Source organism: Toxotes jaculatrix, chromosome 9 (assembly GCF_017976425.1).
Source record: "Toxotes jaculatrix isolate fToxJac2 chromosome 9, fToxJac2.pri, whole genome shotgun sequence".
Lineage (NCBI taxonomy): Eukaryota > Metazoa > Chordata > Actinopteri > Toxotidae > Toxotes > Toxotes jaculatrix.
In genome coordinates this window covers 10,698,212-10,719,539 of record NC_054402.1, presented here as the reverse complement: position 1 = coordinate 10,719,539, position 21,328 = coordinate 10,698,212, and the positions used below count along the sequence as shown (strand labels likewise).

The following is a 21,328-nucleotide window of genomic DNA, read 5'->3' as shown; positions in this document are numbered from 1 at the left end:
AGGAGTCGATAGAGGAGGCGGAGAGAGGGAGGTTCGATCTGGGACTGCTCGTAGGGTCAAAGGTTGAAGGGTCAGGAGGGTGATAAGGTCGAGGGTTAGCCCTCGGTTAGCCCCTAGGTCTCTTTGCCACTCTCTCGTTCCCGCTGTCCACTCTTGCTCATCTTCATCTCTGTCAGCTGGATGTACCGCAGCACGTTGGTGTCTGTGACGGATGTGAGGCAGAAAGGACGAAATAAAAAGAAGAGTCACATTTTTACTTCAAACCAGTGTAATCTCATTTGTTAATGCAGTTATATTTAATCTTCAATCACGACAGGAAAATAAAGGCACAGAGATGACTTTGGTTATGACAGAGCTAAAATGAGGCACAGGTGTTCAGTAGTAAAAGTGTTATTCATTTTCTCCATTGACATTTTAAAAAATATCTAACAGTAAAGAGTTTTAAGTCTTGAACTCAACAAACCACCAGTGAGAGAGAAGAAAATGAATCCAAAGCAAAAACGAAGAGTGAAATTTTCTTGAAATGTTAAATACTTAATATTTTTAACTGGCATTACTTCCCCACACAGTCACCACATGCAGGGACATTTCACTGCATGTACACACATACTCTCTTAAAAACAGAGCTCGCAAGTTGCTCTGTTTTGTTTATGTAAACAGCCGAGCTTGTTGACTTCAGTGCATGTGGCTCATCATTTCAAACAGAGAAACTCCAGTGAAGCAGGTCGTGAGCCAACAGACACTGTATGATATTTAGCTTTGCTCACGCTACAAACTCTGCAGCTTTGCAGCTCGGTTAACATCTCCATGACATCCCTGATTAAATATCACTTTTAATTTGGAAATAAAACAAAATTTTGGAATCAGACTTAAAAGACGCCCTGCAGAATGTTTGACCGTTAGCAGCATTATTAAGTTATTTAAGAGTGGCTCCCAGTTTTGTTTGTATCTTCCACGTGCACAAACAGGCACGTGTGTCACGTGATACACTGTCCTGCCAATGAAATGTAGCAATACACCAACAAAGGCAGGGGGAGAAGAGGACTGTGAGCACATATGGATGTGATAACTCCAAAAACTAAAAAATTGACTCTGCAAATGTTTTATGATGAGGGAAATACACGTTTCACAGTCTTGTAGTTCAGGTGCTGAAGCCTCCATTGTACAGTTAATAATACACACTTATCCCTTACAGATATTATGAGGTGTCTGTGGTTTATAAGTCCACTTGAAATTATATATTTGATTTCATCTTAAAACTGCATCATACTAACATCAACTTCTGTCATTTATTATGTGACTATTTAAATATTCTTACCTGTGGGTTCGCGGTTCTTGGCGTCACGCAGGTAACGTAGGGCACATTCGTAGTCACCCAGGTGATAGAAGGCGATGCCGGCTCGGTACATGGCCTTGAAGTGGTCTCTCTGGTGGCTCAGCACCTTCAGACAGTACTCCTTCACTCTCTCGTAGTTTACCAGCTCGGACTGCAACAGACACGCTGCAGAAAGGAAGACAGGGAACGAGTTAGTAGTTTATAAGCTGAAAATGCTTAAAAGATATTATAATAAGGGTAGCACTGATTAATTGAAAACATCACCTCGTTTTGTCCAGTTCAAACACCCCAAGTCTGTTTTAATGGAGTATAAAATGACAAGTAGGTCCCAAGAGTAAAAAACAAAGACGGGGATGTTTCGCTGACATCTCACTCTGTGCCTTTTAATAGAGCCGCGGTGAAATTTAGCCTCCACAGTGCTTCCTCAGGATGGCAGTGAGATGACTATAAATAGCCAACCCTAATGTCTCACAGAGTAGAGAAGAAGAGAAAGTTGTGCAAGCAGTAATGTCTCTACATGCTGCTGCTGTTGAGCTCTGCATGTAAAATATAAAAATGGGGGAAAATTCAGCCCGAGAATGAGGGATTGAACACTGTAAGGACGCTTAAGTGTGATTTCCCTGACTTAGCAGATGTGTTGTAAGTACTGAGGGCAGCAGGAGAGAGGAGGAAAAGAAGGGCAGGAGAGGAGGATGCAGAGATCAAGTGAGTGATGGATACCGCAGAAGTCCTGTGGGATGAGATGCGAATGGTGAAGTACAGTACTGAGACCAAGAGAGCTAAACTTGAACCAACTCTGCAGTTTGAAAAAAAAAAAAAAAACTGCCATAAAGTACAACACAGAGTATCTCAAGAACAAGTATTTCACTGTAGTCATCAATCCTATACAAGTGTGTCTCGCAGCAGCACTTTGCTGAAGCAATTCTCAGCAGCTCTGAGATCAGCTAAGGTTGGACTAACTGCATTAGTAAAGACAAACACACACATACGCACACACAGCTCTTAGAACACCAGAGCTTTTAAAAGCCTGCTTATGGCTCAGATATCTGATCACTCAAACATTATTCCTCTGGTGATCACAACCACTTGAGGTTTTGCTTCCACCTTGCTTCACTTTGTTTCTCTCTTTTTCCATCTCTCCTTCGCTCCCTGCCAGTGTCCTAATCTGTCTGATGATATATCAAAAATAATTTCCCTTCCAGCACTCCCACCCCACCCTTTACCTCGCTGATCTCACCCCTTTTTTTTTAACCCCCTCCCCCTCCATCATCCCTCTCTCCTCCGACTCTGCCCTTGACACACAGATAGCTCTGTGAATAACATGAGTCAGGGACTGTTGGCTGGGAGGCAGGGTGAGTCAGGAGTGAGAGGTGAGAGATGGAGAGGGGAGAGATGGCAGGGACGGGGATGGGGGAGGCTGGGGATAAAGTAGAGGAGAAGAGGTGAGACCTATGGGAGACTATAGGGTAACAAGGAGGGCCAGCATGTTAAAAACAGTGCTCCTCTACCTGTCATCTGCCTGAACCTCAGAGACACACTGTACAAGGTGAGGATGTGTGTTTGTCTAAGGGTGAGGAACAGCTTGGAAAAAAGCAAATGCAGTGAGAAGCGGTCAAGGACCAAGTGTTTCATCAAATGAGAAGGACTAATGGAGTTCTGTCAGACACACAGACACACAAACACACAAAGACACAGACACATACACACAAACAAATGCATGCACGCACACGTGCAGGCCTTGCCCGTCAACAACACAAGTGGAAAACACTAAATAATTCATCATGGACGTCAGGGGACGGACCAGTTCAATAACAATCAGTGTATTTTGGTATTTAGTGGTTGACGTTGCATGTGTCTGGAAGATAAATGGGGTGTATTGTGCGTACTGTGGGTGTGTGAGTGTGTTGAGTCACTACTTCAAGACACAGCTGTAGACAGGAACTTTCCTCCTTCACATGCTATTACAAATGGGGTACTGCTCCGGAAATGCATCATATTATGACGAAAACACTAAGATTTATCTTATCTCTCATTTTTCATGTGAGCTGGGGTCTGGAAATTACATCAGCAGCTTAGTCAGACAACCTACACCACTTTATTTGTTTGGATGTTTTATAGAATTTTGTTGTTTGCCTACTTATTTGCTTCCAAACATGTTTTCAAGCTTCTGGGTTTGTTTGAATCCTGTATGACAAATAAAATAAATTTTTAAAGCTCCCTCTCTTCTCTTCTCCCTTTTTTGGGGGGTGGGGATTTTGTGTTTGTTTTGTTTCCTCATAATGTCAAATCCTTTGAGATGCATTTTGTGTATGAAAGATGGTTCATAAAAAGTAGATCAACTGCATACACTTTACTATCATTAACACACACACACACACACACACACACACACACACACACACACACACACACACACACACACACACCCTAATAGAAGAAGAACAAAGGCGAGCCTGAAAATCATCTTATTTTCAGTAAAGCTCATGACTCAGCACAGAGCAGCAAGGTCGAAGCTGTTTCCGCGTCCTCAGTGATCGTAAGTCTTCTCAGCCCGGTACAGTGGGAATCACCTCAGATGCCCTTTACCTCTCCTGCACACCTCTCCACAGACTCCACTCCTCTGTTTGTTTTTACAACCGTCCAGCTACAACACAACTGCTCTCATCCGTCCACACACCCATCCATTATCGCCCTCCAGCAGTGGACGAGAGCTTTCAGAGGATTCAGTTACACTCCATAATGGCCTTATGGCTGACGCAGTAGGAGAGTTCACTGGGACTCATGAGATACACACAATACACACACACACACCTACAGTGCAGTAACCAGCACATACCCAGTAACCAGTGACACAGACAGAGGCACAAGCACATTCACTGTAACACAGGTGACTGCAAACAAACAAACAGGTGTAAACAAGGGTTGACAACACAACCACACACAGACACCACAAACAAACACAGAATCACATATTGATGACTTTAAACAAACTGTTTCATGCAAGCAGTGGTTAAAAAGATACATAACTATACAAATATACACAAACTCGCACACACAAAAGCAGCATGCACAAGTGATGACTGGCCGGCCGCACCCTGCTGGCCCATTAGGCAGATGGATGGCATGCCAGAGGGAACGTAGAGTGTGGTGAGATGCATTAAGGGTGTGATAATGACGGGGATCGTCGGAGCAGACAGGGCAAGGACACCGACACAGAGGCACGATAAAAACAGCAGAGCTATGTCACTGGAGCCAGGGTGTCCGAGTCTCTGGGGGACAGGTGTGTGTCGGGGTTTCTGTTTGTGTACTGTGTTATAAGAGAGGTGAGGCTGGAGTGATCAGGAAGTGGTTCCCACAAATAAATCAAAAGGGAAAATTTGACTGAAAATCAGAATTTGCCTCCAGTCACAGATCTGTAATTGTTATTGACAGTAACTGTGATCTAACTATAGTTTGTTATAACCACAATCTTTTTCTAACCTTAACCCCACCACAGTTTCCTCATACAAAGAATTTTAAAAATTCTCGCATTTGACAGAAAAAAAAATAAAGTCATAACTTTTTCTGGGTTTTGCAGAATCATCTGGTATCAGTGCTGTCGTCTGGCAATGCAGGGGGTCACAAGTACAGATGAAACGTTATTGATCAATCAATCAATCAATAGAAAATTAAAATTACAGAAAATTATAAAAATAGAAAATTATATTGAATCTGTCTCCATTGACATTTTTTTTTGACAAAATGATAAAACAATAAATCCAGAAAATAAGGGTAGATTTTTGCAGAGGAGGAAAAATGAGATGATTCTGCACAAAGGAAAGAAAGTGGTTCAGACAAGGCAGATAGATTTGTCTTAATGAGGGACTTCATGTGAGGACAGGGACAGAGGAATAAGCTGAAGCTTTATGTGATGCTGCGACATTGGCTATGTGTGCACCCATTTAGTGTCAGTGTCATGGGCGCAGTATTTCCTTCTCTTTCCGAGGAACCTCTGTCTCACTGCCAGATTTCAAGAAGGGGAATGGAGCAGAAAAATGTATTTGAAGATGTATTTGAATTTCTAAGCTTTCCAACCCAACAGGTGCAAAGGCAGCTGTCAAGCTTGAGTGTGTGAATGTGTGTGTGTGTGTTTCCACGGCTTGAATGTCGATTGAGAGGTGCGGTGAGTGGGAGTGGTTAACACATGCTCAGGAACACACTGGTTTGCCTGAAGCATCATGTCTGAAAAAAACCAAGCCTGCATAGACACTGGCTTTCATTTAGCAGACAGAGCACCAAAGCCTGTGAGGAATAAAAGGGAAAGGGAAAAAAAGAGAAAGGCAGGAAGCTGAAATAAGACAAGAGAGACAGGGGGCGAGGGAGGACAGAGATAGAGACAGAGGCAGCACTGACAAAACAAAATTCAGAAACAGCCGAGGGAAAACAATGACAGAATTTCTGTATGAGAGGTACAGAGGACAAGAGGAGAGATTTAAACGAAGGGGAAGAAGCAGACAGAGCGAGCAGGGGAAGTGTGGAAGTTTTTTTTTTTTTGCTGCTTTTTCTGTCTATCATTTTCCTCTTTTTCTGCTCTTCCAGGCTACATTTTTTTTCCTTTTCTTTCTACATCACCTCATCTTCCCTCTAGACCCATGCCTCCCTCTTCTCCTCTCCTGTCTCTGTCCATCACACCAGGCGCGACACCACGATCCGGCTAATTTAAAGCCACTCGTGACCCTGGTGATTAGTCTGCTGTCCATCACCTTGTAATTAGTTGTGCGGGAAGATAATGGCAGATGGAGAGACCCATCACTCTCCCTGACGCTCTCACACAGAGACACACACTCCTCACACATCCCTACAACAGCATCCATCTTTGACCCTCGTCCTTCCCTCCTCCATTTCTTCCCCGAAAAAGTCTTCCTCAGAGCAAAGACCAGCCCTCTCACCTTTCACCAGATCTACTGTCTCTCCTTTACAAATGTCACACGCCTGCACTCCATCGCCATCATATACATTTTGAAGCAAAATCTGATCCAACACGCTGACGTCACAGTGTCTCGGACAGAAAGCCGGTCTCTCCAGTCCCACCAAGAATAGCTCCACCCAAAGCGTTTTTGCGAACGCCTTTCAGTGTTATTGAGAAGGACAGGACTACAGTTCCTAGCTCGCTCACAAGGGCTTGTCTGCACTGACATGACACAGCATTTACTCCAGCTTCACCAGCCACCACCTGCATCATCCTTCTTCTAAGCCCCTTTGTTTCTACTGCAAACCCACTTTTTTCCCCCTCTCCCCTTGCACCTTTTGTCTCTCTCTTTCTAGTGTCTTAATTTCTAAGAAAGTTTCATTGCTATTGTCGTGGTTGTGACTTTCAGGTCTGCATTACTGGTTATTTACATGGGTTAGGTTAACACAAACTGTAGCTTTCTTACTTAGATGTTCTGTTATAAACACACATACATATTTTTTTTTATTCCTTCTTGTCAGTATCTTGTTCCTATCTACCTTTCTGTTCCCCTTGTGGTACTGTGTTGCAAAATTTCTCTCCTAATATCAATGAAGTTTGATTTTATCCTGCAGCAGACGATGAGTGTTTCAGCACACGTTTGTTGGCTTCCTTATATCACCCAAAATGTAACATAAGGAATATAAAACAGTTTTTTCCCCTTAGAGGAAATATACAGAATGAGTACTGTGATTTCTTATTACACAGAGATGATAAAAGCTCATCTTGTCATCAAATAGCCTTTTACTTAAAACAAGAGGTGCAGCTGATCTCTTTGATTGTGTGTCACAGTAGCAGAAGACTAATGCAGCTCCATATGGTGTCAAAAAACCCTCATAATTACTCACTCTTATTGCTCATCTTTGACTGTGTGCGCCTCAGAGGCCTCCACAGGCCCCTCTGGGGGTAGCTGGAAACGTAGAGTGCCAGGACCAGCCTTACAAATGAGTCAGTGAATATTTTCAATGAGCATGACTATTCTGAAGAACACAGGCAGAGTATACTGTGAACTGTGGGTATAATGAAGGTTGAGAAGTCTACATGTATGTTGATTTTGGAGGTATACTCTGATACACCCTGAATACTGCAAGACTTGGATTTAAGGAATAATTTGGCTTTATGGCGAAATGTGCTTTTTCACTGTCTTGCCAAGATTTAGATGTGAAGGTCAAGGCCACTCTCGTACCTATAAATCTATTCAGTGTAAGGTTACAAGCCAGCAGGTGGTTAGCTTACAGCTGGTCCTCTGTTCACATCATTTCATTCAGACCATAATTTGGGGCAACCGATCAGAAAAAAACCTTTGTTATCTCCAATATTTCTGATATCTCCCACTTGGTGAAAAGAACTACTATATTAACAATAAACTGAAAAAATTCTGTCAGTTATATAAAATCCACGATTAATACTAGTACAATAGATTCAACTGATTTAAAAGGAACAGTCCTCTGTAATGTGTATCTAGTTTCAGTTGCCAATGAACAGCTCCAAACATGTAGCACAGCATATGTATCTAATTTAGCCTAATTAAATAATTTACTACATGGCTAACAGCGATTAAGCATTTTGGAATAATAAATGCTCCCAAGGAGGAATAACGAGAAGCTTTCCTGTTCTTCTCATTCTGCATACACTACGTGAATGCAGCATTAGCATTAAGACTAAAAACAGATAAAAACAGGTAGCCTGGCTCTGTATAAAATCCATGTACACACATCTACCGCTTACTAATTAACATATTACATTTTGTTGGTTTAATTCATACAAAACCAAAGTTCAAAAAGGACAGTTTCTGTTTCCACAGGGGTTTGTGTAAATTAATGAGCTTTAGAATAGCTGGTAGCCACATTTTACTACCTTAAGACAGAATTAGACTATTTCCCCCTTTTCCCTCAGACTTTATGCTAAGCTCAGCTCATCCGCTGTTGGCTGTAGCTTCATATTTATCAAATGCACATGAGAGTGGTATCATCTAACTCTCAGGCAGAAAGTGAATGAGCATATTTACCAGAATGTCTAACTATTGATTTAAAATCTACCTGCCTGTTATTGCTCCTCATATATATTTGCATTGCTAATCTCACAGCATTTGTCTTGCACCCCCTTCTATAAACCCCTGGCATGTTGATTCCCTCATTACACTGACTCTGCCTGTGATGCCTGGAAACTGCTGGTACATCAAATATATTTGCATGGATTACCCACGGTGTCCTGGGAGTGAAGAGTAATCAAGTAACCAGACTATTCTGTTAGATCTCACAGAGGGCGGAGGGAACCTTTTTTTTTTTTTTTTTTTAAAGTGAAAACTAAAAACCCTGTTTATTGATTACTGTAAGCTCTGAGAGGATTTTTTTTTTTTTTTTTAAACTTCAATCACACTGTATGCTGAGTGTTTCCACCTTTTACCACACATCCCTGTCATCAAATCCCAATTCACGCATCACAAAGGTCCTGGCTGTGCCTATATCTTCAACCTTACTCTATCAATTTCCACCCTCACACATTGTTCCGCTCCCCTAAAATAGTCGCTGACTCAGGATTAATGCTCATCTACTTAAATATTTATACAAGTGAGGAAGCTATCGTCTCTATGACTTCACCAAAGATGAAATCATTTAATGCTCTCCGTTGCACTTTGCAGTTTCCAGAACTCGGGCTGAGCAATTTCCTCTCGTCTGTAACAGAAGCCTGCAGAGACTCATGGTGGTTCTCTGTGGGGTTTCTTGAGGACTCTGAAGGAAATGGAAGAGAAGTTCATGAAGTTATGATTTTATTTAATTCATTACAATTGGAATATTTATTTTATGCCTTTAGATGTTTGAGGGCCAAATGAGGATCAAGGACTATCCATATTACTTTTACTATCCTGAGTAAAAACAGACATTCGAACAGTAGATAAGTGCAGTTTAATAAAGCATAAAAGAGACTTCTATTGAGGATATATCTGTAGTTGAACTCTCTGACAGGGATATAATTTTGTTGTGGCCCTAATCTGGGCCATTATCTGATTGGTGATGTCAGCTGTGGACACTGGGCAGGCTCAGGCCTTTAGCTCAGCAGATCTTTGGCTACTGTCTTCTACTGATGTCAAACACATTGCTTCTAAAATCTAACCAAGCACTCTCAAGTCAGATATTGTCAAGCAAAATTAAGACTGCGTTTGTAAACATAGATCTACTTCCTGTATTTTTCCACATTTGTCTGGGTAATCTATGTGAAGTAGTTGTGAGGAACATGCTATGTGCATTATAGCGGTAATAAGACAGATGAGAGAGTGTTTGGAAAGGTCAACAGAGAAAAGTGCCAAATGGTTTGGCTCAGAATTTCATGGTGTCAGCCTTAATCTATGAGGTAGTAGAACTTTCCTACTAAGTATCTGAAGTAAATGAATGGCATGAGCTTTCATCATTTCTAAAATGATGAATAAAATATTTGTGATTTATTTATTTTTATGATGTGAAAGAGTACCAGTGGGAATCAAGTCTAGTAAATCTACTCGGCTGAGGATCACCCTCAGAGCTGGATCAGCAAAACAGGCTCAACACAACCTTCACATTTCACTGCCGTCACTAACAAACAAAGGGTGTAACAAGGACGAGTTTTCAATGTCAACCCCTGGCAGTGCACGTAATGAAGCAGTGTCAGGCTGGAGCAGGCCGAGTACAGAAAGCTCAGATAGCAACCAACATGGCTCTTTTATCAGGATGGAGCTCTACGGATAAATATAAACAGCTAATTGGTTTACTCTGCTCTGTCCACTGGAGCACGGGGTGTTAGATATGCCCAAATAGCTTCTGCAAATTCTCATTACTGATGGCTTACAGAGGATGAATATTCTGCATTTCTCTATCTTCCTCTCGCACTTGCTCGCTCTCTCTCTCTCTCTCTCTCTCTCTCTCTCTCTCTCTCTCTCTCTCTGAGGGTGTCAGGAAAGGGCATCTGTTTCAGTTTTTTCCTCAGCTGATGCCGTGACTTTCAACTGGAGCCTAAAAAAAGCTTTGACAGCCACTTTCAGTTTATTCATTATTTCACAAAACAGTCAGTCAGTCCATTTCAAAGGAGATTACATAAAAAAAACAACTAACACATGTTACACAGAACACATCGCAAAGGCAAGCTCACAAAAAGCATTATAATAAATCTCTGAGGTGTCAGCAGATTGTGATAAATGTAATACTGCCAAATACAGAGATTTATGGCATTTTCTAAAATGGTAAACTATTAGAATGTATTATTTTATTAGATATTTATTTTTACTTCTCTGTTGCTGTTGCAGGCTTGTCCACTCTTTCTTATGTTAACTACGTGTTTTGGTGGGTTCACATTGCTCTATGATCTGTCTGAAAATCTTAATTTTAAGGAAGTTTGAAGAATTCAACTGTGCCAATTTGAAAACACTGCAGAACTTCAATATAAATACTATTATTTATAATAATAATAATAAAAACTTCCACAGTTTCAAAAGTCCACATTTTTTCTTATTTCTTCCATTTCCTTTTCTTCTCTGCCTCCATCTCTCCCTGAGTCCCTGCCTGCCCCCTCTCTTCCCTCTCTTCTTGACAGATGACTGAATCGTATTTACTCTTTTGACAAGAGTCATCTTGGGCCTGTCAGGGCTGTGATATAAATCAGTTTGGTCTGGATTGGATTTCTCAGTGTTGGCCTCTCCACAATGAAAAAGTAAATAAAAATACAAATGCAGTTCTGAAAACCCTCCCTTCATCACTTAGAGGTCAAAGAGGCAAATATTTTCCTCCTCTCATTACCCTTTCTTGTCACTCTTCTTTACAGCCGTACCCTCCCTCCTCTGTCGTATAATCCCCTCACATTTAAGACTTCTGTCCAGTTCCTCCTGCTCCCTTGGTTTTACTCCCTCCCCCATTTCAGCTTCTGCATCTTTTCAACTGACTCACCCCTTCCCCCATCCTCCAAATCCCTTTCTCTCTCAGCTGTGAGGTAATTCAGAGAGCTGGTATAGGGAGGACAGTACAGTGTGAGTGGTACAGTAGAGGGAGTGCCAGTCGTACCCCTGATAGCAATGCCACGCCATCTGCAGCTCTGGCACACAACGTTCCCACAGCTCTGCTCTGGCCACCCCTCCAATGGCAGACGTACATGCACAGAGGGGAGGAAAAAACACCAACCTAACCTACCTCCATCCCCCTTCTCACCCTCACATGACATCTCTTACCCCTCCTCTTCCTCCTCCATCCTCCTACGAGCACACTGCATAGTGCATATCCTCTCTACAAAGCACCTCTCCCAACTGCTTATACAACCCTGCTTTCTCCTCGTCTTAACCCCTCTGTCTTACATTCTTCTCCCCATCTCCTCTTCTGCCTGTATCTCATGCATTCCACCACGTCCCCTGGTGAGAGAGCTGGCAGGAGATGAAAGGGAGGAGTTTTCTGTTCTGTTCTGCTTTTGTAAGCAGGCATTGACTGTTCACTAGCAGTGGGTTAGAGTGGACTGGAGAAATCACTCCGTCTGTGGTGTTGCACATCGCTGACGTTATTCTAATGTCGGCCCAGCAGCCTCCGTCTGAAGCAAGATCAGGCTTAGAGGCTGTGATGTGGTAAATCTTCAAGGCTGTTGAGGACGTGGAGCAGTAGCACTATGTTTTATGATGGTACTACGACGAAGGAGGGGCTTTTATTTTTGGTCTTGCTTTGACAGATGTTGATGTCACCAGCAGGCTCATTAAAGGCTCGTTTAAGACCTGTAATTGCATGTCATGGTTCAAAAGTTCACTGATGGCCTCAGTCTGATGTCGCTGAGGCCATCCATACAGGTCTCATTCTGGGACACAAACATATTCAGAAAAGGATGTACATTATGAGGTGCTTGAAAATGACACAATTTTCCAGTTGTGGGAAGAAATAAATTTTAACGTTTTTGTTACTGTGCTCGGGTCAAATGACAAAGTAAAACATTTAGGAACAGAATTGAACGGAAAGTGTTGTTATGCATTAGGGGATTATAACTGAATGCGGAGTTTATTAAACAGTTAAGATGGAATGACACACTATAAACAGCATAACAATAGCCCAGTCTCGACAAACATCAGAGGGTCAAAGGTTTGTTCAGTGGTTGGTCATTAACTGTCAAGAAATGTCTTATTAAATTTAAATGATCCAACATCATAATTGTCTCTGCATGTAAATACAAAGGAACATTATTGTAAAATGTGAAAACCCAATTTTTCTTGGTTTCAAACGTGTGCTTGTTTCACTGCTGAAAGCAAGTCGTGTTTTTATTTTCCTTCCTTTAACAATGTTTTTTTTAACGCAATGACTGTGTGGAAATTGCTGGATCATCATCATGGCGAGCACAGCAACTGTGAGCTGCAGCAGTTGAATAAAAAGGTGGATGGTGTCACGAAACAATTCCTCTCATCCCCTCCTGCTGCGTCTCTCCAACGGCTGTGACTTATGACTCATTCACAGATTGAGCCAGTCAGGAGGAACAAAGGGAGATTTCAGGCAGAAATCAGTAGCGAGCAGGAGTTAATGAAAAGTCAAACTGATCACTCTCACAACAGGATCATACCATCCTGCTCCTTGTTTTACTTTCTGTACACTTTCTAATGTGCATTTGAACTGATTTAAACTTACAACAGCCTCTAAACTGCTTGATAAAAGTCTGTCTAAATGTGCCGTTTTAGGAAACCGCTGTTCCTGTTGTCGAAAGTGCTTCTTCACGATCAATATCAGGAAAAAGAGCAAACAAACTGCAGTCACATCTGTTATTTCTATGTGCCCCACAGTGTGTTTGTGATGGTGGGTGGATGGATGGCTGAGGCGGGCTGGCAGGCAGTCTGCCTCTGGCCAACATGTTGCACCACTGTGAACTGCGACAGACACAGACGGTGGTGGTGGTGTAACCCATTTAGATACAGCCCTGCAGGGACACACAGACTCGGGGTGTCTCCTTAACAAGGCCAACAAATAGGACATTTATCATCCATCGTCTTTCTGGTTGACAGAATCGGGTGATGTTACTGTTGGTGATAAGACTTATTTCTCAGTTTGTTATTTCTTTAACCACATTAACTTTTGTATCTAATGTTGAAAACTCATATTTTGTCCTTTGCCGACATCTTTCATTCCTGAATCATTTCTTTTTTTTGGAAACACATTTAGTCTCTCACTGCTCTGCTCTTATCCTAGTTTCATTTCATTTTTTTTCTCCACTTACATCTTCCCATCTTGTGTTTTGAATCTCAGTGAACTGAACTGGTGGCAGAGTCGCTCAGCACTCAAAACAGAAGTATAACTGTTGTTATACTTAAATGTTAATGTGAAAGTATTTAAGCATTATCAGCACAATGTACTTAATCAGCATGAAGATATTTACAGTTTACATGCAAGACAAAGAAAAGCATCAAATTCTCACATTTGAAAAACTGGAACTATTTTTGCTTGAAAAATGATGATTATTCGATTCAAAATAGTTTCTGATGAATTTTTTTTTAGCAATCAATTAATTGACTAATTGCTGCAGCTGCAGTTAAATCCAAAGCAATGCATCATATTTCAAAATATTATCGCATGTTTTTGTTGGAAATATTCAAGTACAATACAAGTTGTACTGAAGTATAGAACAGAAAAAGTTTGTCCTCATCACAACACGGCGGGACAAGCAGTGCTGAAAGCAGCTCCATGTACCCCCCCCCCCCCCCCCCCCCACACACACACACACACACTCCACATCTCTGACGGCAGCTTTAGGCCTGTGAATGCTGAGACAAACAAACACACACGCTCACATGTGTGTCTCATGCTGCTTGTTGCTCCCCCATCATACGTCAGAACCACAGACAGCCATCCAATCGAACGGCTGCTCCTCACTCATAACCACGGTGACCACCGTCTGCCCAGCAGAGCTCTAGGTAACCAGGTGGAGCTGCACAACATAAACCTGCAGCCAGATTACTATGCACCCAATGACTCACTGCTTAATTTCAGTCGGTGAGAGTTACTGAGCACTGTAAGAGAGAATTTTTAACATGTTTTTCTTGCTTCTTAAAGGCAGTCTTTGATCGCCATTTTGTTTTATTATAGAAGTTAGTGGGTTTATTTTGGTCAACAGGGACCACAATTATGTCACATTAAACTGTTGAAGAAAATATTCTGAATATGAAATAACCATGTGTATCACATTTTCTGACAACCGTTACCTTTATTAAGTATCACTAATTAAGATATGTAGAGTTGGAAAGGGAGCTTATCACAGCATTACTTTCATTTACTGTAAATATACTGAGTCTTCTCTCTGATCTACTTAGGTAGATTATCTGGTTAAAGTAAAAGGTTATATATGGTATAGTTACTAAAGTATTCAAAATCACAAGGCAAAACATAAGAGTCACATCCATCCCAGAGAGTCAGAGGCTTTCTAGTGTTTTAGTAAAATCAAATGTTACAAAAAAAAACCCCAAAACAAAACAAAAACAAACTGTACTGTGCCAAAGTAGCCAATTTGAATTCTTCCATCACACAATAGCATTAGATCAGAGGTGTCTGATCGGTCCAGATTCATTCTGCAGCCTGACAACAACCCCAAAGATACATCGTCATTAACAGCTATCTTCAGAGACAAGAAGAACAAGGAGTCCTGCAACAGATGGTCTGGCCCCCACAGAGCCCTGATCTCAACATCATGGAGTCAGTCTGAGATAACATGAAGAGACAGATGACACTGAGGCAAGTTCTCCGAGATGCTTGGAACAGCCTACCTGCCAAATACTTGCTACACGTGTACAGAAGAGAACTGGTGCTATTTTAAAGGAAAATATTGTTTTTTTTTCAATATTTGTCAGTGTCTGGGTTCTATATTTTTTTATTGCCTCCATGGAAAGACCAAAACAATGGGTTTATACTAACATGTATCGCCTGGGTGGCCAAAGCCTGATGTTGTTTTCCTTCATGCCACAGAGCTGCATTGGTGTACAAAAAACTATTTAAAACACATCAGTGAGCCACACAGTTTCACTGGGTGACATGTTCTTTCATTACCATAAACACTGGCACTGTAGTGTACATTATACTGACTCACTCCCACATACACTGTCCTGCTGCTGTAAATACTCACTGGAGCAAATGTACATTAATCCACAGCTTAAAATAGTCCTCAACAAATACACAGTTTACTCCTGTTCGAGTTATTTCAGTTTTAGGAACTTATTTCACCTATTTTAAAAACAAAACTATATGTTTGTGAACAGTTTACATAATGTTATAAAGGCTGACAATAGAAACCTTTTATAGAAAGGTACATTTCTATTCCAGCATACCTGTTATAAGCTGCTGCAGTGCTGGATGAATACATCAGCTAAGGACAAGAGTACAGGCCATTTCTTGATTTTCTCTTTTTCAAAATTATACAGTCGAGCACCTCTTGTATTTTCTCCAACACATCACAATATTGTTTGAGTGAACATTACATACAATTTGCACAGTAATGATAAGGAGTGCGTGTTGTAATATGGTGTGTGGTTGTTAATAATAATGAGGTTGTTAAAAAAACCCATAGGTACCCAGTATTTTTTTTTATGAAAATACAGTACAATTTATTTCTCCTTTTCTATAAAATGCCCAGTTCGTACTCTCTTGTTCTTCATAGTTTCAGTGGGAGCCAGTAAGCATTTTGATGGTACCCAGTTCATCCAAGGAAATTACACAGTGAATCACGGGCTTTATTTTAAAGTGTTACCAAACATCTTTATCAGAGTAAAGAACGTACATTACTGTTGTCCATGTAAACATAGTTGTTGCTGCCAAAGCCAGGTTGAAATGAGGTTTCTTTGTGCGTGTACTTGTATGTGAGCGCGCATGTGCAGTTTGAAGCAGCAGTGAGGGGAGGGTATGAGCAGTATTAATACAACAACAGGGAAAAGGCCCAGTCATGGTTGCCATGGTAAATATGGCCCCCTGTCGCGTGCTAGCGGTCCGTTCCTCCCCCCCTCCTCCCCCCTCTACTGCTCTCTACTGTTCTTCTCCATGATTGTTTTTCCTCTCTTATACCACTCTGACTTCCTTTTTCTGCTTGTCGTTTCCACCATGTCTACTGCTTCCCTCCTTCCTCTCCCTTCCCTGATTCCCCTTTTTTTCTTCCTTATTTCACTCTCCCTGCCCCCCCTTTTCGCCTTCCCTCCCCCATCTTTCCTTCACGCCACAGTGGCCTCCCCACAGGCTCCAGACAGGCCCTGAATGCTGCACAGAACGAGCCAACATTCAATGCATCATGGCAGGCTGACTGGGCAGCGCCTGGGAGACACATCATCACTGCTGCCCCCGTCGTGCCACGCTCGTGACCCAAAATCTCAATGTTCACATAGGTGGTGATATCTTAAAAGTGATGTGATACAACAGCTGTAGTGCCAGTGTGCGCCATTCATCATCATGATCATCCTCCTCTCCCTCTGGGTACCAATATTCATCGTGATCTGCGCTTCATACTGAGCACCTACTGTGGTCATAATTAAGATTTTACTGCAGAGCTAAGACCATGTATTATTTATCATTTTCTTCAATAACTAGAATAACAGTGTGTGTATTTCTTACAGTAAATACACTCCTTTCTTGTTAATTCAACATTCCCAAACTTATGTATTTCTCACTGATTATTTTCTGAAATATGTCAGAATGTTTAGTTTAACTACCCATTATGACGAACAATATCTAGTCAGTTTGACAGGTTTTTTTCCTCCACCTCTGATAAATTATGCTGCAAGAGGCACATGAATAAAAAAAAACGAATAAAAAACAGCAGGCCCTGTAACATGATATCTTAAGCACAGATGTTCATTTTTATGAGCTTGTAAGATTTTAGGCCCCTGGTGACTCTTATTACACATAGCAGTTTCATTATTACCTTTGGCACCCAGAAACCAACCAATACTGTAGAGAAGAAATGCTCAGTTGATTGACAGAAAATTAACTGGCAACAGTCCTTTATTTTAAAAGACAAAATGCTAAGAACACTTATTTTAGCCTCTCAGATGTGTCTATTTGCTATTTTCTTAAGTTTTCTATGACAGCAAACTCAACATCTTTGAGTTTTTGACTGCGGTCATCAAAAAAAAAAAACAAACAAGAAACAAGAAATCAGAATATGTTAACTTGGGCTTCAGGGAACAATGATAGGCATTTTTCACTATTTTCATACATTTTATACACTGAGCAATCAATCGAGGTGAACGTGGCTCATACACATAATGAAAACACATACATTTCGCATTACTTTAAGCTTTTGGCCCTGTGACTTCATTTTTGTGTCTGATTTTCTTTGTCTCTATATTACGCAGTAGTGGGTGACATGCTCACTTGAAATAAAATTGAAATCACTGGAAAAAGCAGGGCTGTGCTGAAAAGAAACGGCACACAAAACCTTTGAGAGGTTGTGTGAAATGATAAGATGTGTTAATTTAAGTGGGACTTTTATCTATAATGGCTGGCAAATGGCCTCACTAGGCTAAATAACGCTCTAATCTGGTCAGACAGTGCACACATTCTTATTCCTAACTGTCCGCTGACAACAGACACACTGATCTATTTCTGCATTCTTACAGACAAACACCAGTGAAATTTCACCTGCCTCTGCACAACAGACATCCAGCACCTGCAGAAATACCCAGTCCACTAGCTTGTGTGAACCCGATGAACCGGAACGAACAACGGTGTCAGCAGTACTTCAAGGCTACAGAGGTCTGAGTGTTTTGTGGGGGTGTACCGGTGGCGCTCACCTGTCAGGCTGTCGTAGCACTCAATCTCGGTGCTCTCCACGGCTCTCCGCTGCTCCTCGGTCAGCTTGGCCGCGGCTTGGTTCAGCAGGTTGACCTCGGAGCCCGTCGTCCCGTCGACAACATGCACCCCTTTGAGCTGCAGCAGCGCCCGGTGGTACTTGCCTATCGCTTCCCGAAATTTCTTCTCCTTGTAGCAGCGATGACCCTCCGCCTTGAAGTCGATGGCTTTCTGGATCTTCGCCTCCATTTCCATCTCAGCCGAGCCGGCTCGATACCCACCGCCGCCGCCGCCTCCTCCTCCGTCTCCTCCGGCGGCCGCTGCCAGGCTCCGGCCGCCGGTTTCTGGGTAGCTTTTTAGGCTCTTTATCGGGTGCTGTTTCGCTTCCATGTCTCTCAGTGAAAGCGGCTGGAGCGGGCCATGGTGCTCGGACACGAAGGTGTGTTTTGTTGGGGAGGACCGGAGCAGCGTGCTGTGCATAAAGGATGCGGGATGGAGCGGCAAAGGCGGCTGGGCAGGCGGCGGCACCGGAGAGACGAGCCTCGAAAAAGAGCCAAGAAAACGGCTTCAGGAACGTCTCCGGTTTGTAGCTTGTGCTTTAAGAACAAATGTAAAAGAAAAGTAGAAGCTCTTTGTATTTATAAGTAGATAAATAAGGCTTGAACAGCTGGTAGAAACATCCTGAATTTCCCAACCATCAGTTTTCCAACCGTGGAGAAAAAAACTCGATTCCTCGCGCTGGTTCTCTCGCGGAAGGATGCTCGGGTGGATTTCAATGGTAGCAGCCTCCGAGGCACGCGCAGCTTCAGCACCACAGACAGCGCACACACACTACAACCCCTACCGCAAAGCATTGTGGGGGAAGAAAACAGAAGTCGTGAGGCGTTGCTGCAGTCCAGGTTTTAAATGGCAAAAAACGAAAAAACGTGCAGAAATGTTCTGACACGCTTGAAAATTTGCCAAAAACATGTCACACTTTGATAAATCAACATCAAATAAGTGGGTGAGTTATAAAATTGTACTTGTGTTTACATAAACAGCTTATTTATATATTTAATGGGCTCTTAGGCAAAGGTTACGCCCAGACATCACTGATAATTCCCCTTATATCCACTAAATTTTAATTGATTAATCAAAAGCCTTGCAAAAGAGTTCAGATTACGTCATTCCCATTGTTTGAAAGTGGACACTCCTCACAATGATAGAAAAAAGGAAAGACTGGCTGATGCAAGCTAATTCAGCTTTTACTTCATCTGATATCCCCTCTATAAATATCAAATTATGGCCAAACCGGAGCGCATGATGACTTCAGCTGATAATGTTTTCAAGGAGACGGAGACGGACAACAGGAGGCTGCAGGGACCAGAGGGGGAGAGGCAGGAGGAGGAAGGAGAGCGCGACCTCAAGGGGACAGAGTGTCAATTGCACTCGTTTTTGATGTGATGTGTGGTTCATCTGCAGCCCACAGCGGAAGAGGAAGTTTTGAGGTCCTTTACTTAAGAACATGTATCAATTTTTAGTAGATATTATTAAGTGGACTACAAATAATTATTGTCATTATGTTTTAATCTGATTATTTTTCAATTAACTGATCAATTGTTCAGTAAAAATAAAAGAAAAACAATAGTGGAGTAAAAGCAAAAATATTTCCCCATGAAGTGCAGAGGAGAAGAAGAAGAAGAAAGTTGCATGAACAGAAAAGACTCAGGTAAAGTACAAGTACCTCAAAGTTGTACAAAGTTACAGTAGCTCGAGTAAATTGACAGCCCACCAGCCAATCATTATCTCTGCATAGATGATACATTCTTCTCTGCAAACTTGTCTGATCTTTGCAAGGCTGTTATTTTGTCCAGATTTATAAGCTGGTTGATCTGGTTCATTAGCAGCAGCACAGACAGAGGGATGCCGCACATCAGGTTAATTCAGTCCAGCAGCAGGATAAACTCTGTGATAAAACGTCATGTAAACACCTGTAGTGTTACATGAATATTTGCTCCCTGGTTCGTGGTTTGGGGACCTGCTGTACATCATGTCCTCCTTGGTGAATTGTCATTTTGACTTCAACCAGAACACAGATAAAACTTCACACTACAACAGGAGCAGATGCTGAAAAACAGACAAAAATGCCATTCTCTCCATATGCCACCGTCAGGAGCAGTGATGATACAGTTGCACCAGTTACCAGCAGCCACTCAGTGAACGTGGTATTGAAAGCCATGTAAATAAATATACAGCACAGACATATTACTACAAAAACGAATAATTCAGGTGTATAAACAAATGCAAAAGCCTTGACCGTGCAGTGTTTTCCAGTGCTTCTGGCTGACAGTGTTTGGCTACTGTGAGCAACAGAAAATGAATTTTTACTTCCCACATTGTTCAATTCAAAAGGAGCCCAATGTTTAACAAAAACTGAAAATTACAAAGCAATAAACATACATTTGTACATCAGAAACATCTTTTTCTTTCATATCCGGTTAATATTCCTTTAAGAAGGGGGCCTTCTGGTCTTTGTGGGTCTCTGGGATGTTGGTAACCACTGGCCTTTACAAAAACATGCTAAACACATTTTCATCCAATCCATTCATTCCAAACAAGTACATTCTCAAGTGGTACTGAAGGCATCATGTTTTGATCTTAAGTAGCTTGACTGCCATAAGAATAAATTAAAGTTTAAGATAGTTTGGCTTAAGGTGAGTGACCCTACATCATACCAGAAGCTGGATTTCAGCTCAATAAGGAGAGATCAAACAGAAGTGAATAACAACATTTATTGAGAGCTTTGGCGAACAGACTCCATCAATGTGAAACATCTTCATTAAGCACAGGCCCACATGAAGTGAGGAGATAATAAATAAAATCATTCTTACCCATAGTGAGCAATGAGAAATCATTTCACCTTTATGGGAACTGCTTATTAGGATGTATGATGCAAAGGGGACAGAGAGGGATAAAACTCAATCTGGGATTAAGTCGAGAGAGAGGGGGGGGGGGGGGGGGGGCATGGGTTAAAGAAATGAATGTAATATGAAGGGATTGTTAATGAGTAGCAATCACAAGCTATATGCATGGATCACTCCATGGGTCGTGACACCTGAGAGAAATTTGAGCAGCTAACATGAAGAAATACATGTCTATGTATATAATCGCAATTAGGAATGAAACCATGAAAATAAGGCCATTCAGTAAGGCTAATCTGCATTTGTTTGATTGGTTTGAACAAACGGGGAGGAAGGAAAAGTGAACGAGACATTGATGGCA

The 21,328-nt window shown here is 41.8% G+C and overlaps 1 protein-coding gene across 1 annotated transcript; it reads right to left on the bottom strand.

Annotated features, from left to right (window-relative positions):
- Positions 1 to 113: 113 nt before the first annotated feature.
- Positions 114 to 18,547, bottom strand: ttc9b (tetratricopeptide repeat domain 9B). Its single transcript, XM_041047127.1, has 3 exons — positions 18,070 to 18,547; positions 1,319 to 1,501; positions 114 to 202 (listed from the first exon to the last, which is right to left on the bottom strand). The coding sequence occupies exons 1-3, from the start codon at positions 18,545 to 18,547 to the stop codon at positions 114 to 116; spliced, it is 750 nt and encodes a 249-aa protein (XP_040903061.1).
- Between the last annotated feature and the right edge of the window lie 2,781 nt (positions 18,548 to 21,328).

What these genes read in the sequence shown, in the direction of transcription:
- ttc9b (XM_041047127.1), bottom strand. Translation starts at nt 18,547, where the DNA reads ATGCACAGCACGCTGCTCCGGTCCTCCCCAACAAAACACACCTTCGTG. An exon ending in GTGCTACGACAGCCTGACAG is followed by an intron (nt 1,502 to 18,069) that starts GTGAGCGCCACC and finishes TCCTTTCTGCAG; the next exon opens with CGTGTCTGTTGCAGTCCGAG. An exon ending in CAAGAACCGCGAACCCACAG is followed by an intron (nt 203 to 1,318) that starts GTAAGAATATTT and finishes CATCCGTCACAG; the next exon opens with ACACCAACGTGCTGCGGTAC.